Raw genomic sequence first — 12,864 nt, 5'->3', positions numbered from 1 at the left:
CAAGCCTGCAGCCGTGCTGCCACAGTGCTGCTCGCCATGGAGGGACCGCACCGCAGCTGCCTCCTCCTCCTCCTCCTCTGCCTGCTCCCACCACCGGGCATCCCAGGCCCACCGCCGCCTCTGGAGGAACCTCGGGAGCTGCTGCTGCTGCTGCCACCGTCCAGCACCGCTGACCCCACCGCCCACCTGCTGCGCGGCCACCCCTCGGCCCCGGTGCGGCCCTACAGCCTGTCGCTGTCCCCCGAGGATTATCGCTACGCCCCCAAACCCCGGCACCTGCGCCCCGGGCGGCTGCGCCGGCTCCTGGGCTCGGCCTTCGACCCCTTCTGGATGGCGACCGAGGAGCCCCGCGGTCGCAACGGGAGCATCCTCGAGGAGAACCTGGAATCCCTGAGCAGGGAGCTGGCCGAGGGTGCCGGGCGGTATCACCGCAAGCTGTGGCGAGAGGCGGAGGGGCTGGAGCTGCCCCCAGAGCTAGCGGGGGCCCCGGCCCGCCGCCTGCGGCAGTGGCTGGTGGAACGGGCCGCCTGCCGCCTCACCGCCGCCTGGGTGGACCTGGGACCCGTCTTCTGGCCCCGCTGGGTGCGCCACACCACGTGCGAGACCGGGTCCCCCGGCTGCTCCTGGCCCCCCGGCATGAGCTGCCGGCCCGCACAGCTCACCCGCATCAAGCTGCTGGCCTGGCACTGCTGGACCCCGCAGCACCCCGGGCCCCCAAATTGCACCTGGCGGCAGATCCCCTACCCTGTCGTGGCCGCCTGCAAGTGCTCCTGCCGCTGAGGGGGCTGCGGGGACTCCGGAGGTGCCTCCCGGTGCCTGTTCTTGCGGCCAAAAGGCTTGAGAAAAAGCAAACGTCTGCCTGGACTCACCCTCGGAGCTGGGGGAAAAGCCCCCAGAGAGAAATAAACCTCCAGGAAGGAAGTGGGGATGGCTGTGGTTGTTGCTCTGTGTCTCCCTGCCGAAGCCCCTGGGTGGGGGGTGCAGCTGCTTTGCCCCTCAGCCACCGTGAGGCATTGGCACCAGCGGAGGCCCTTGTGCAGCGCTCATCTCCAGCAAAGGATGAGGGATGGAAAAATGATGGCACTGAACCGCAGGTTCTGTCTGCACCAGAACTTTCTCAGTCCAAGCTGGGGCATCCCTGCCTACCTGGGTGGGGCTGCAGGCAGGGAAACAGGGCAAGGGAATTCCAGCAGAGAAAGGGTAGAGGTGGGTCACTGCTTGGGGTGGAAACAGCAGTGTGGAGAGGGGCTGGAGTGAATCAGTGGGGTAGTTTGGGACTGAAACAAGGCAGCCTAGTGAGGGTAGAAAAAGTGGGGGGTGGGCCATGACCCAGGGCTGGAAGCATTTTTGGGACTAAGTGTGTATGAAAATGGGATGGGATAGGATAGTCCCCTACTCTGAGGTAAAATGGGTGAAATACGTGGATCCCTCAGCTATCCCACAGTGCTGAGGATGACAGCTCCAGACTCAGGACTACCTGAGCAGCACACAGGGTATGGGGTAGGTCAGGGAGCCCAGGGTGGGAACTGCATCCTCAAAAACTGGCATCTGCCTCTATGTTCCACTCAGCAAAACATCCTCTGCTTTCTGGGCTAAAAGCTGCCTAGAGCTGTAGATCAGACCTAGGCTGGAAGGCCTTGAAACAATAAAGAGCAAGAGGATTTGCCTCAATTAAATACTAACATGATGCCTACAAGTCAATGAGTACAGCATTATTCATCACCAGTGTGCCATCATCTGACCCTCCTGCCTTCCCAGGACTCCAGCACTCCACAGTCTGTTCCCCAGACAGCTCCAGAGTCTGCTGCTGAGCTTGGCCTTGAAGCAAGGAGAGTGCAGGGAGCTGGCTGCAGAGGGACCCGAGAGGTACAGAGGTGAGAGGGTCAGTGCGTGTGGTGAGAAGGGGAGCAGAAGGGAGAGCCCACATGCACATGCAGAAACTATTGTGAGCATCACAGGAGGGAGGCTGCTGTTGCTGCTCTGGCCTGCAGCTGAGCAGAGAGACGTCTGTAGGGCTGTTCTGCCAACGAGGAGGACTTGAAAGCTGGAGCAGGGTTAAACTGCTTGGGTTGTCCACCCTGAGTGGAGCAGAGGCACCAGCAGGGATGCCTGCAGAAGGTGAGGGGAGAGGGGGAGACCAGGGCTGGGGACCAGCAGGAGAGAAATGTGAGGGAGGGTGGCACAGGTGTGCAATGGAGGTGTGCAGGTAGGGGGAGCAAGGGTTGCACGTGCATTGGGCTTAAACCAGCAGTGATTCAGTTTAGGGTCTCAACCTCCCTGTACCTGAGCTCATCTGTCTGAACTTTCACCTCTTTCCAGGCTGCAGAAGGGCCTGAGAGCAATCTCCCTGCCCTCCCCACTGCATCCCCCATTCCAAAACACTGCCTGTTGAAAGGGGCTTGCAGCACTGCGAGGGCCCAGTAGCACAGAAAGGGAACTCCGTATCATAGTTTATCAGCAGGCTGAGCTCAGGGCCTGTGGAGATGGAAAATTAAACAAAATCAGAACACAGTTACACTACCAGCTGTTCTAGCAGGGTTTGGTTGCAGTCCTATGGAACCTACAGAACATATTTCTCCCCTGTCTTTTGCATCCTTGTAAAGCCCTACAATCCTGGATTCTCCTGCAGTCGCTCTGGCTCAGGTCAGACACTACTGCCCTGTAGTGTGCTCCCTGCCAGCCTAGTGACACATTAGGACTTCAGAGCAGGTCTTTGCTGATATGACCCAGTGCTCCAGCAACCAGGCACAGCACACTGCATTTCAGCTAGAATCTGTGCCTGGCTGCAGCTACTCATTCAGCACATGGGCAGCTGCCAGGACATACAATTTCCAGTCTGGAGCAAAACTGATGCAAACAAAGCAATCCTATGAGATGCCCAGGTCCCAGTTGTGCCTTTTTGAATGCTGAAATACTACAGCACAGCTTGAATGAACAAATACAGAGATTCTTGCCACGTGGAAGAAAATTAAAGGTTTCCATCACCTGCTCTGCTCCTGGCCTTGGCCTCAGTCAGGTGCAGATCCTCTCACCATGCTGCTGGCCTCCACCACCTCAGCTTGCCCTCTGCCTGATGGCCTTCTCTGGGGCAAGATGTCTTTACCAGGGCAGGTTTGGGACCACTGAAGCAATTGGGAAAGCATTATAGCTGGGGACCAAGCTGAGAGCAAGGAGAGAAAGGAGCATCAGAGCTTTGGCTAGCCCATGTCCTCTTTCCCTAACCAGCTGCTGGTGGCACAAGTTGCAAAGAGCTTGGGAAACACCCCTGCCTCAGTGGGGAATTGCAGCAGTCAGATCTGCCAGGGTGATGCTGCTGGACCCACAGGACAGCACAGAAGAAGCAGGCAACCTCAGGCACATCAGCAATGCTCTATTTCCATCAGCAGGACCTGCAGCACTTCAGCATCTGGACCGAGGCTTCAGGGAAGACATAGCAGAGTGTCTGATAACAGCATGAGAGGATGGGGACAGGGTGCAGCTCCTGGAGGAGGAAACAGGAGACAGACAAATATCCGCTGCACTGCAGGACACCTTTAATGACACTTTTAAGTGCTGGTTGCCAGTGCTACTGCCAGCACTCTGACTCAGGTGATGCAGGCTGTGATGCCTTGAGGAACGGTCCTGCTTTCGGCAATGTGCTGCTCAAGCCTTTTTCCCCATCAGAGGCACTTAGTTGTGGGCAGGGATGGCGCTGAAGAGGTGTTTTCTGGCCCCTCAAGACAGCGCTCCGTGCTTCCGTCCCACCTCGGTGAAGGCTTCCACACAGCGGTCGATGTCCTCGTCGCTGTGCACGGCCGAGATCTGGACCCGAATGCGTGCCTTCCCCTTGGGCACCACGGGGTAGCTGAAGCCAATGACATAAATTCCTGGGGAGGGAATGCAGGCAGAGTCAGAGCTGGCTGGGATGGAGGCAGGCTGAGGTGTGCTGGGTGATAGAAAGGTTTCCCTCCCAGTAACCACTTCCAGCCTTCAGGGTTTTCGAGTGCCACCTGCTCCCAAGCACAGAGGTGAGGTTAGGTGCCAGCAATGGGGACAGAGTCCAGCATAGCAGGACAAGAGCACTAATGTAAATCTCCTTCCTAACTGAGAAAGGAGGTGTAGCCAGCAACATCTGGGGGAGACCATGAGGACATTTGCAGCTGAAGGGTGGAAGAGTAGTGGATTTCATGCAGGAACATCCTCTGAAGGGGGGCTTGTGGTGGCACCACCACAACTGTCCCTTCCCTCAGGGAACGTGTCTGCACACTGAGCTCCCTCCCCAGATCACCTCTGTTGAGCATGTCCTCTGCCATCACTGACGCCAGCCGAGCGTCCCCCAGCATGACTGGACAGATGGGATGGTCTTTCCCCGAGATGGTGAAGCCAGCTGCCGTCATCTTACTTCTGAACCTGGTGAAGGGAACAACAGGATGAGTAAAAACCTCAACAACCCTGTCATTGGAGACCATTGCATTCTTTCCCCTGGCCACTGAGAACTGGGTAGGGTTTGCTCCACTGTTCATCTGTGCAGGGAATAGATCTCTCCCCTTGAAGTGACCTGCTGCCATGTCCTGCTCAGCATAACGGGACTGCAGATCCTTGAGTGGACAATGTGCCCCAGCTCACAGAGCACCCAGATGTGACATCTGCCCAACACAGACAGGCACATCCTGCAGCTCCCCTGAGCCCTGACTTGCAAACTGTCTTCCCAGCTATCAACAGGAAAATGGGGGTGAATAAATCACAGACAACTCACTCCTGACAAAGCTGCCCCTGCTCCCACCCCAGTATGGCCCCCTCACCGTTGGGTTTTGGCAGCCATAGACTGTGCAATGGCATTGCTCTCCATGAGCAGGTCCAGGGCCTTGGATGCACAGCCCACCACGGCAGGGGGCAAGCTGTTGGAGAAGAGGTACGGGCGGGAACGCTGGCGGAGCAAATCGATGAGGGGTTTGGGACCTGTTGTGTACCCGCCTGCCGAAAGAGGAGAGAGAATTGGACAAGGAACTCCAGGTTCCCTGTTTGGAGTGAGGCTTCTTGATAAAGCCAACCTGGCACCTATAGCAGGAATTTAGGTACAAACCAGGTCTAAAAATCACAGCTGATGCTTTTGACCAAGAGTTTCTACCTTGAACCCAAAGGCAAATGCATGAGAAAGATGACAGTGTAAGGAGCACACGGCAGGATCTCCCTTAATCCTGCAGCAGCATCACAAACCAAGCCTCATGCCACCAGTGGAAAACAATAACATACATTTGTTACTCTATCATTAAGCAGAGGAAGGAAACATAAGACTGATGCTGTAGAGCTCTTTAGGGCATGCAGGACACTGGACAGGAAAATGCCTTCACCTGCAGCTCCTCCAAGAGCTTTTCCCAGGGTAGAATTGATGATGGTGACTTTGTCCATCACTCCCAGGAGCTCATCAGTACCCCTGTAGAAAAAGGAATGTCACATTGTCAGCTGTGCCAGCACACACCAGGAAAGCTGCTGGACACCTCAAGGGAAACAAAGCACTGTCAGCCAGCTTCCTGGCATCCCTCCTTCTAGACAAGCAGGAATAGCCCCTTGAGATAGGGGGTCAACACTTGGGTTGAACTTTCTCCTGCAGAAAGCCTAAGCTGGGACCTCACAAAGTAAGAGCATGGGTTCTTCATCCCTTAGAGATGGGGAAGCGCTGAAACTTCCCACACAAAAGTTTAACAGTCCAAACAAAGCACCTCCCAGGAGGGGTGGTGCCCGGATGAGATGGTCACACCATCCATTACACACAGAGAAGCAGCTGTCAGTTGGGGATGGATCACTGCTGAAGTATCTCCTTTCAATCCAAAGGTACAAAGCCTTCAAGGAGTCCCCACACAAAAAACACGTTGGCCATCAGCCCTTCAGTCTTGCTTCAGAGGTCAGAGCAGGAGGAAGAAACAGAGCTGAAGCAGTCACTCACCGCCCGTTGGGTCCCAGGAATCCTGTGGCATGGCACTCATCGATGAAGACCAGGGCATCGTACTTCTGGGCCAGCTGGCAGATTTCCCTCAGGGGTGCGATGTCACCATCCATGGAGAAGGCACCATCAGTGGCCACCAGCCGCAGTCGATGCTTCTATTGGAGGGAAAAAGACATCCCCGGGGGTGAAGATGTCACCCTGAGGAGAGGGGCTGGCAAACGGAGACACTCAAACTCCTGTACAGAGAGGATGTACCTAACTGAGATGGGGGGGATTTGCATCACAACCAGCTGCTTTGCCACCTTGCCTATCCATGCCTGTTGGCAAAAACAATGCCTATTGCACGGGAGAAGGCAGAGCTCACCCTCCAGGACTGGTTACTGCACAGGCAGCACAGCTAAGCAAGTGCCCCAGCACTGGGGAGGGAGCAGATCCCCATACCTGCGCTTCCTTCAGCTTGGCCTCCAGGTCCTGCATGTCCATGTGCTTGTAGCGGTACTTGTTGGCCTTGCACAGACGGATCCCATCGATGATGGAAGCATGGTTCAGCTCATCTGACAGCACTGCATCCTCCGGGGTCAGCAGGGCCTGGCCGTGCCAAACAGAAAGGATCATCCTTCGCTCTGGATGCCGCCTCACCGAGATCTCTCAGCCTCCCTCAGTACAGAGAGCAAGGCTGTGATTGATTCCAGCTGCCACGTCTCTCCTGGCACTGCTAAACTTTGTTTCCTTCCTAGTCACCTCATCCCCCGATTTCTTTATGCCAGGTTCTTGCTTGTGGCTTCTGAGCTCCAAACCTCCCTCCCCCTTTCCTAACATGCCTGTGAGATCACTCCTTCCCCCCACCTACACCTTAAGTGGGGGGTATAGACCTCTGCAGAAATGGGAGCCCTGCCCAAGAGCTGGAGCTGGCTGGAGACAGCAGAGGTGAGGGTGGTTAAATGCCTCTGCATGGCTTCCCTGGTGCAAGGGGAAGGTCCCAAGTGAGGGCTCTTCACCACCAGCCACTACCATCTTTTCTGGTGCACAGAGCTCACAGCAGAGCCTCTGGAAGGCACAGCAGCCCCGTTGCTGTCACCTCCCTCCTCCATGCACAACACAAGGAAAGCCTTATGAACCTCAAAAATACCAGCGTTGGCATCAAAGCAGCTGGCATAGAGAATGGCATCTTCCCGCTGGTGGAAACGTGCGATTTTCTCCTCCAGATCCTTGTGTATGCTCTAAAGAGAACAGAGGAGCAGGAGTCAACAGTGGGGCAGCACAAGTTCTTACTTGACCACTGCTGTTAAATCCTGACTTGAAAGGGCAGGAGGAGACAGACAGGTTTTGTCCAGAAAAGGCGTGTGTGCGTGGGAGAAGTTACTTGTGTTCAGCAAATGCAGCCCTAAAGTATGATTATGGGTTTGGATGCCAAAATCTCAGCAGGGAAACTCCAAGCTCCCCAAGCACAAGGGAGAAGCTCTGCTTGTTCTTTGCACTTAACCAGGCAGAACACAAAAAAGGCTCCAGCAGGGATAAACTGGGCTGGGTCTGATGAAGCCACTTCAAGTCGGGTTCACCGTAATTTTGACCCGCAAGAGAGGGAAAAAGACATCAATTTTCCGAATTCAGAGGGGTGTTCAGTTTCTTTTCTCTCAGGTGTTGCAATGGTTTAAATTGGCATATTTCCAGACGCTTGGCAAGTGGGCACTTGGCAGGCTCCTTTTCCCACCAGGCCACGTATAATTTAGCACAGTGCACGCATGCCGAGTGGGAGTGCCCAGACGGGAGTCTACGTGGACACCCTGCGAAAGACCCGCGGGCGAGGGGATGCTGCCCGGTACCTGGGTACCGCAGATAAAGCGGACGGAGCTGAGCCCAGCGCCGAACTTCTCCAGGGCCTCCACAGCGGCACGGATCACCTCGGGGTGGCTGGAGAGCCCCAGGTAGTTATTGGCGCAGAAGTTGATGATCCCTGCGGGAACAGAGAGGGAGAAGCAAGGGCATGGCACCGGGAGAAGGGACCGGGAGCCCTCCTCCCCGCCGCCCCCCGCACGCACCGGCGCCGCCGCCCGCCAAGCGGAGGTGGGGACCCTGTCGGGAGGCGATGACTCGCTCGCTCTTCCAGGTGCCGGCGCCGCGGATATCCTCCAGCTCGCTCTCCAGCCGCCGCCGCAGCTGCGCCGCCGCCGCTCCCGACGCGGCCCGGGGGCCGCCGGCCCCGCCGCCCCCCCGCGCCCGCACCGCCGCCGCCCGCCACATCCCGGCGCTCCGCCCCGCACGCCCGGGGGCGGGCCCCGGCGCCCACTGGCCGCTAATTAGCCGCGGGCTAATTACTGGCCAATGCCCATTGGCCGCCGGGGCGCCGCCCCCCGCCGGGCGGGGCGGGCGCTGCCGCAGCTCCAGCAGCTGGAAGCGCTCGGGCACCTTCTCCAGGAGGCGTTCGGCGTCTTCTTTGGAGGAGAGGATCTGTCCCACGGGGTTTAGGAACCCCAGAGCCAGGCGATATGTGATGCCCGGAGTCTGAGGGATTTTGGGGGAACGCCATCCATGAGATTTAGGAACTGTATGGAGTCGTGTACCAGGGTCTGAGGGATTTCCCAGCAAGAGGGCTTCACGGACCTCAAGGACCAGCAAGCTCAGGAGCATTAGGTGCCTCTACCTAGGGATTTGGGGTCCTCAGCGCAGGTGGCTTGGATCCTTGCAGCTAGGTGGTTTATGAGTGCCCACCACTGGGGATAATGAACCATGGGTCTGTAGTATGTGGGTGCATTCTGCTGAGGTCCAATAATCAGTTGGACAGATTTAGGATTTACCAGGTGAAAATTAGAATACCCCAGCCCAAGGGATTTGAGCACCTCTGGCCAAATGTGTTTGTAAAGTGTAGGCTCAATTACTTTGGTCACAAAGGGTCACAGAATGACAGAATGGTTTGGTTCAAAGGGACTTTAAAAATAATCTAGTTCCAAGTTCTCTGTCATGAGCTGGGACATCTTCCACTAGACCAGTGGAGCCCCATCAAAATTTAGCTGGAGTATTTTTAGGGATAGGGCTTCCACATCTTCTCTGGGAAACCTGTTCTATCTGGATTAGGTATGTCCTTCCTCTGCTACAGCTACCTAAGAAGTTCTGTGGCCAGAGTGGTTTAGACCACTCATTCCAGGGGAATTAGGTACCAGGCTTTTGAAAGGTGTTCAGGGTCTTCAGTCTAGGTGTTCTGGGAGCCTTTGATCCAAGGGTTTTAGGAACAAGAGCCTACAAGGATTAGATGCATCCAGGCCAAGGATTTCAGTACCCTGAAGTACTGATTTTGGAATCCTTAATGGCTGAAGGACTCAGGCACCATTTGCCCAAGTGATTTAGGAAGAACAGGCTGAAGGATTTGAGAGCCATTGGAGAGGGTGAAGACCCTAGGCTTATGAGATTTAGGCACAGCAAGTCCAAGGGCACTGAGCACTCAGAATCCCTGGGATTTTGGAGGTCCTGGCCCAGGTGGTTGGGGATCCTGATGATCAAGAAGTTTATCTGTCTCTAGCCAAGAGGGATTATGCAGCCCCTGCCTGAGCCTCAGACCCTGCTGAGCAATGAGGCCAGCCCACAGGCTCCCTGCCAGCCCTGGCTGTCAGGATCACCCAGCCCAGGGAGGGGCTCTGCCAGGGGCCAGGCAGGCCCTGGAGTCGTGCCAGCCCCCACTGGGCACAAAGCCAGAGCCCCTGGGTCACAACAGGGCTGAGCCCAGCAGTTCTGCCTCACCCTGCCCCGGCTGCCCACCACAGCCCACCTGCAGAGCTGTCCACTGCCTCAGGATATTCCTCCCTGGGGAGCAAAGCTGCTTTTGGCTGTGTTTGTCATTTCTCCCCATGGTGATCCCACTTCCCACTTCATAGACACCTTCAGCTCCTTGAAAGCCAATGTGGACAGACTCTGGCCCTGCTCCATCTCCTCTGTCCCCATCCCTGCCACCACCCAGCTGTGCTGAGGCAGCTCCACAGGCAGGAGCCCCAGCTATCTCCAGCACCAGCTGGACCTCACACCCAGCAGCCCAACATTCCTCACCTCATGCCCACGGTGGGGATCTGCAGCAGTGGACCCCTATTTCCTCCTCCAGGTAAGGCCAGGACTTACCTAGCCACATGTTCCAGGTTCCCCACCGATGTCTTTGCCTGGCCCCAGCAAACACATAACCCCCCTCAGAAGCGGGGGCAGGACCAGGAATTGAAATCCTGCACGACCCCAACAGACACACAGAGTCACCGTCACTCCCAACACACAGCAAGCAGCCCAGCATTAATAAAACCAACAGACACACACACACCCAAGAAATTTCTGAGACGTCACAATAAAAACCCAGACCAGTAACACTTTAAAATTGGTTTTTTTTTCATTCATCAACTGCCTTGTTTTAGCTATTTCAATTCAAGAATAGAGCAATTCTTTATAAAATGCAGTAGAAAGGAGTAAAAATAAAGGCAACAGCTATTTACAGAACCAATGGGGAGGGTACCGAAACGCCTCTAGACTTCTCACTTCTTCTTGGGCGATTTCCGGGCACCGGACTTGGCTCTGGATTTCGACCGCTTTGCCTTCTTGGGTTTGGATGCCTTCAGGGACTTGGCCTTAACAGTCCTTGGCTTCTTGGCTTTCTTCGGGCTCCTTGACTTCTTCCTGGCCTTCCTGGCGGCAGATTTGGGCTTCTTGGCCGGAGACTTGGCTTTCCTGGACCTGGCCGTCTTCCGAGGCGAAGTGGATCTCCTGGCTGCCTTCTTCCTCTTCTTGGAAGGAGACCTCTTCGCCTTGCTGGCCTTGGCTAGGCGGAAAGAGCCGGAGGCACCAACTCCTTTGGTCTGCTTGAGGACTCCAGTGGCCAGCAGGCGCCGAATGGCCAGCCTGATCTGGACGTCGGCGTTCTGGCCCACCTTGTAGTGGCTCTTCACGTACTTCTGGATGGACTGCCGGGATGAGCCGCCGCGGCTCTTGTCGGCCCGGATGGCTGCCGTGATCATGTCCGAGTACGCAGGGTGGGCTGCCGGCCTCCGCGCTGACCGGGCCCGCTTGGGCTTGGTGGCCGAAGCCGGTGGCAGTGGGATCGGGCTGTCGCTCATGGCGAGTGCTTCGTCCCGCGACGGCCCGCTATGTCCTCACGGCTGGAAGCGTGTCCCGCCCGGCCTGGGACCCCCGGCCGTGGGCGGGGAGAGGCTGGGAAGGGAGCGGTGGGTGGGTGAAGCCGCAGCAGAGCCAGTGCCGCCCTGCCCGCCGGTGCCCCCGCCGGTGCCTCTGCGGCCGCGCCCGCCCCGGGCTCCCTTTAAAGGCGCGGTGCGGACCGCGGGGAGGACTGCCCCGCGCGCGCCACCCGCCGCCCGTGTCCCCGCGTGTCCCCTGCCACGCCCTGACCCGAGCCACCGGGAGGGACAGGGAGGGGGACACTGCGGAACAAATAAGAGTGTTTGGGGGAACAAATGGTGAGGGACGAGGAGGGGCACTGGTGGGACCAGCGGGGGAAGAGCGAGGACTTGCTCTTAGTGGGGCAACTCAGGTACAAGGTGAATTTTGAAGGATATTGTGTAGGGACAAAGGAGGATACTGGGGGGGACTTTGGGGACGCTGGTAAGACAGGGACAGGCATGCCAGGGATACTCAGAGCAACACCAAGAGATGCAGAGGGACGCTTAGGGAGGACACGGGGTTAGGGAGGGACATTTAGGGGCAACACAAGGAGACATGCTGGAAAAATATCAGGGGACAAGGAAAGAGACTGTGGAAGATATTAAGGGGGCAAGAAGGGACACTGGAGAAGACAGTGGGCATGGCACCAAGGAGAAAAGAGGGAACACTGGGCACAAGACAGCTCAGCAGCAATACCCCCATGGCCCAGTGCCACTACTCCCTGTTCTGCCCCTTTGCTCTCCACCTTTAGGTGCTTTAGGAACACCAGCGCAGCCCTTGCACATGAATGGTGAGGTGTCACAAATAACAGGCTGTGTCCTTGTCTTGGGAGACACACACAGCCCTTAGTGAGGGGACAGAGCGGGGACATAGTGGCAATCAGCCATCCTTTCCCCGCTGGGTGAGCGGTCGGCTGTTCCTGGGAGATTAAATATAGCCACTATCATTATCTTGCCTGCAGGATTCAGATGATGGTTCCCCTTATTTTTTAAAAACATGCGGGTGCAGCCACCTGGTGCCCATCAACAAGCCATGCTGGGCTCAGAGGTGAACCAAACCTCCCAGTGGTACAGTATAGCCTTAAAATAAACAGAGAGCCCCTCTCAATAACCTCTGTGTGCCCTGGGTGTCCAGGGCCATGAAAACCACCAGCCAGGGACACAGAGAAGTATGCATCAATAAAACATCAATATAGATACATAGATACAAATATAAATACAGAATTTAAATAAAAGGAATAGTAGAAATGGAGATAATAGAAATAGAATTATAGGATTGTTTGGGTTGGAAGGGACCTTAAAGATCACTCAGTTCCAATTTCCCTGCCATGAGCAAGGACACCTTCCACTAAACCAACTTGCTCAGAGCCCCATCAAGCCTGGCCTTAAACACTTTCAGGGACAAGGCATCCACAACTTCTCTGGGCAACCCATTCCAGGGCCTCATCACACTCACAGTAAAGAATTTATTCCTAATATCTAAACTTTCCCTCTTTCAGTTCAGAGCCATTCCCCCTTGTCCCTTGTCCCATCACCACATTTAGATAGAAATAGAAATCTTTGGTAGCTGCTCCTGTGTTATGTGAAGACGTGGCCTGAGAGAAGACATTCAGGCCCCCGATACAGATGGAAGGACCAAGTGCGTCTCCTTGAGCCTTCCTCCCTGATGGAGTTTCTTCACATGCTCTGTTCCATTTGGGCCGTGGGAAAGGTTCTCAGCACCTGCAAACCTTTTGATTTAATTAGGAGCAAACTGCCCCTAATTGTGGAGAGGAATACCCACTCTCCTGCCTCCCTTGG

At 56.1% G+C, this 12,864-nt stretch overlaps 3 protein-coding genes across 3 annotated transcripts; 1 reads left to right on the top strand and 2 right to left on the bottom strand.

The window, feature by feature from the left end:
• Positions 1-36: 36 nt before the first annotated feature.
• LOC102102328 (noggin-like) lies at positions 37-3,360 on the top strand. The gene has a single exon (XM_088055024.1). It carries the CDS (start codon positions 37-39, stop codon positions 778-780), a length of 744 nt encoding a protein of 247 aa, XP_087911150.1. The 3' UTR covers positions 781-3,360.
• Positions 3,361-3,511: 151 nt separating this feature from the next.
• On the bottom strand, positions 3,512-8,164 carry GCAT (glycine C-acetyltransferase). Its single transcript, XM_005527599.3, has 9 exons — positions 7,963-8,164; positions 7,747-7,877; positions 7,042-7,143; positions 6,365-6,511; positions 5,924-6,078; positions 5,331-5,413; positions 4,782-4,953; positions 4,268-4,389; positions 3,512-3,866 (listed from the first exon to the last, which is right to left on the bottom strand). The coding sequence occupies exons 1-9, from the start codon at positions 8,162-8,164 to the stop codon at positions 3,715-3,717; spliced, it is 1,266 nt and encodes a 421-aa protein (XP_005527656.2). The 3' UTR covers positions 3,512-3,714.
• Positions 8,165-10,258: 2,094 nt separating this feature from the next.
• Positions 10,259-11,194, bottom strand: H1-0 (H1.0 linker histone). The gene has a single exon (XM_005527598.3). It carries the CDS (start codon positions 11,002-11,004, stop codon positions 10,426-10,428), a length of 579 nt encoding a protein of 192 aa, XP_005527655.1. The 5' UTR covers positions 11,005-11,194; the 3' UTR covers positions 10,259-10,425.
• Positions 11,195-12,864: the final 1,670 nt, after the last annotated feature.

The sequence above is a fragment of the Pseudopodoces humilis genome, chromosome 5 (genome assembly GCF_049639895.1).
Source record: "Pseudopodoces humilis isolate 2021_Gansu_Grassland_sample_001 chromosome 5, ASM4963989v1, whole genome shotgun sequence".
NCBI lineage: Eukaryota > Metazoa > Chordata > Aves > Passeriformes > Paridae > Pseudopodoces > Pseudopodoces humilis.
This window is presented reverse-complemented; position numbering and strand designations above follow the sequence as displayed.

Coding starts and splice junctions, on each gene's coding strand:
- LOC102102328 (XM_088055024.1), top strand. CDS start 37: ATGGAGGGACCGCACCGCAGCTGCCTCCTCCTCCTCCTCCTCTGCCTG.
- GCAT (XM_005527599.3), bottom strand. CDS start 8,164: ATGTGGCGGGCGGCGGCGGTGCGGGCGCGGGGGGGCGGCGGGGCCGGC. Junction 7,144..7,746: donor GCTTTATCTGCGGTACCCAG/GTACCGGGCAGC, acceptor TGTTCTCTTTAG/AGCATACACAAGGATCTGGA. Junction 6,512..7,041: donor CCAACGCTGGTATTTTTGAG/GTTCATAAGGCT, acceptor TGGCACGGCCAG/GCCCTGCTGACCCCGGAGGA.
- H1-0 (XM_005527598.3), bottom strand. CDS start 11,004: ATGAGCGACAGCCCGATCCCACTGCCACCGGCTTCGGCCACCAAGCCC.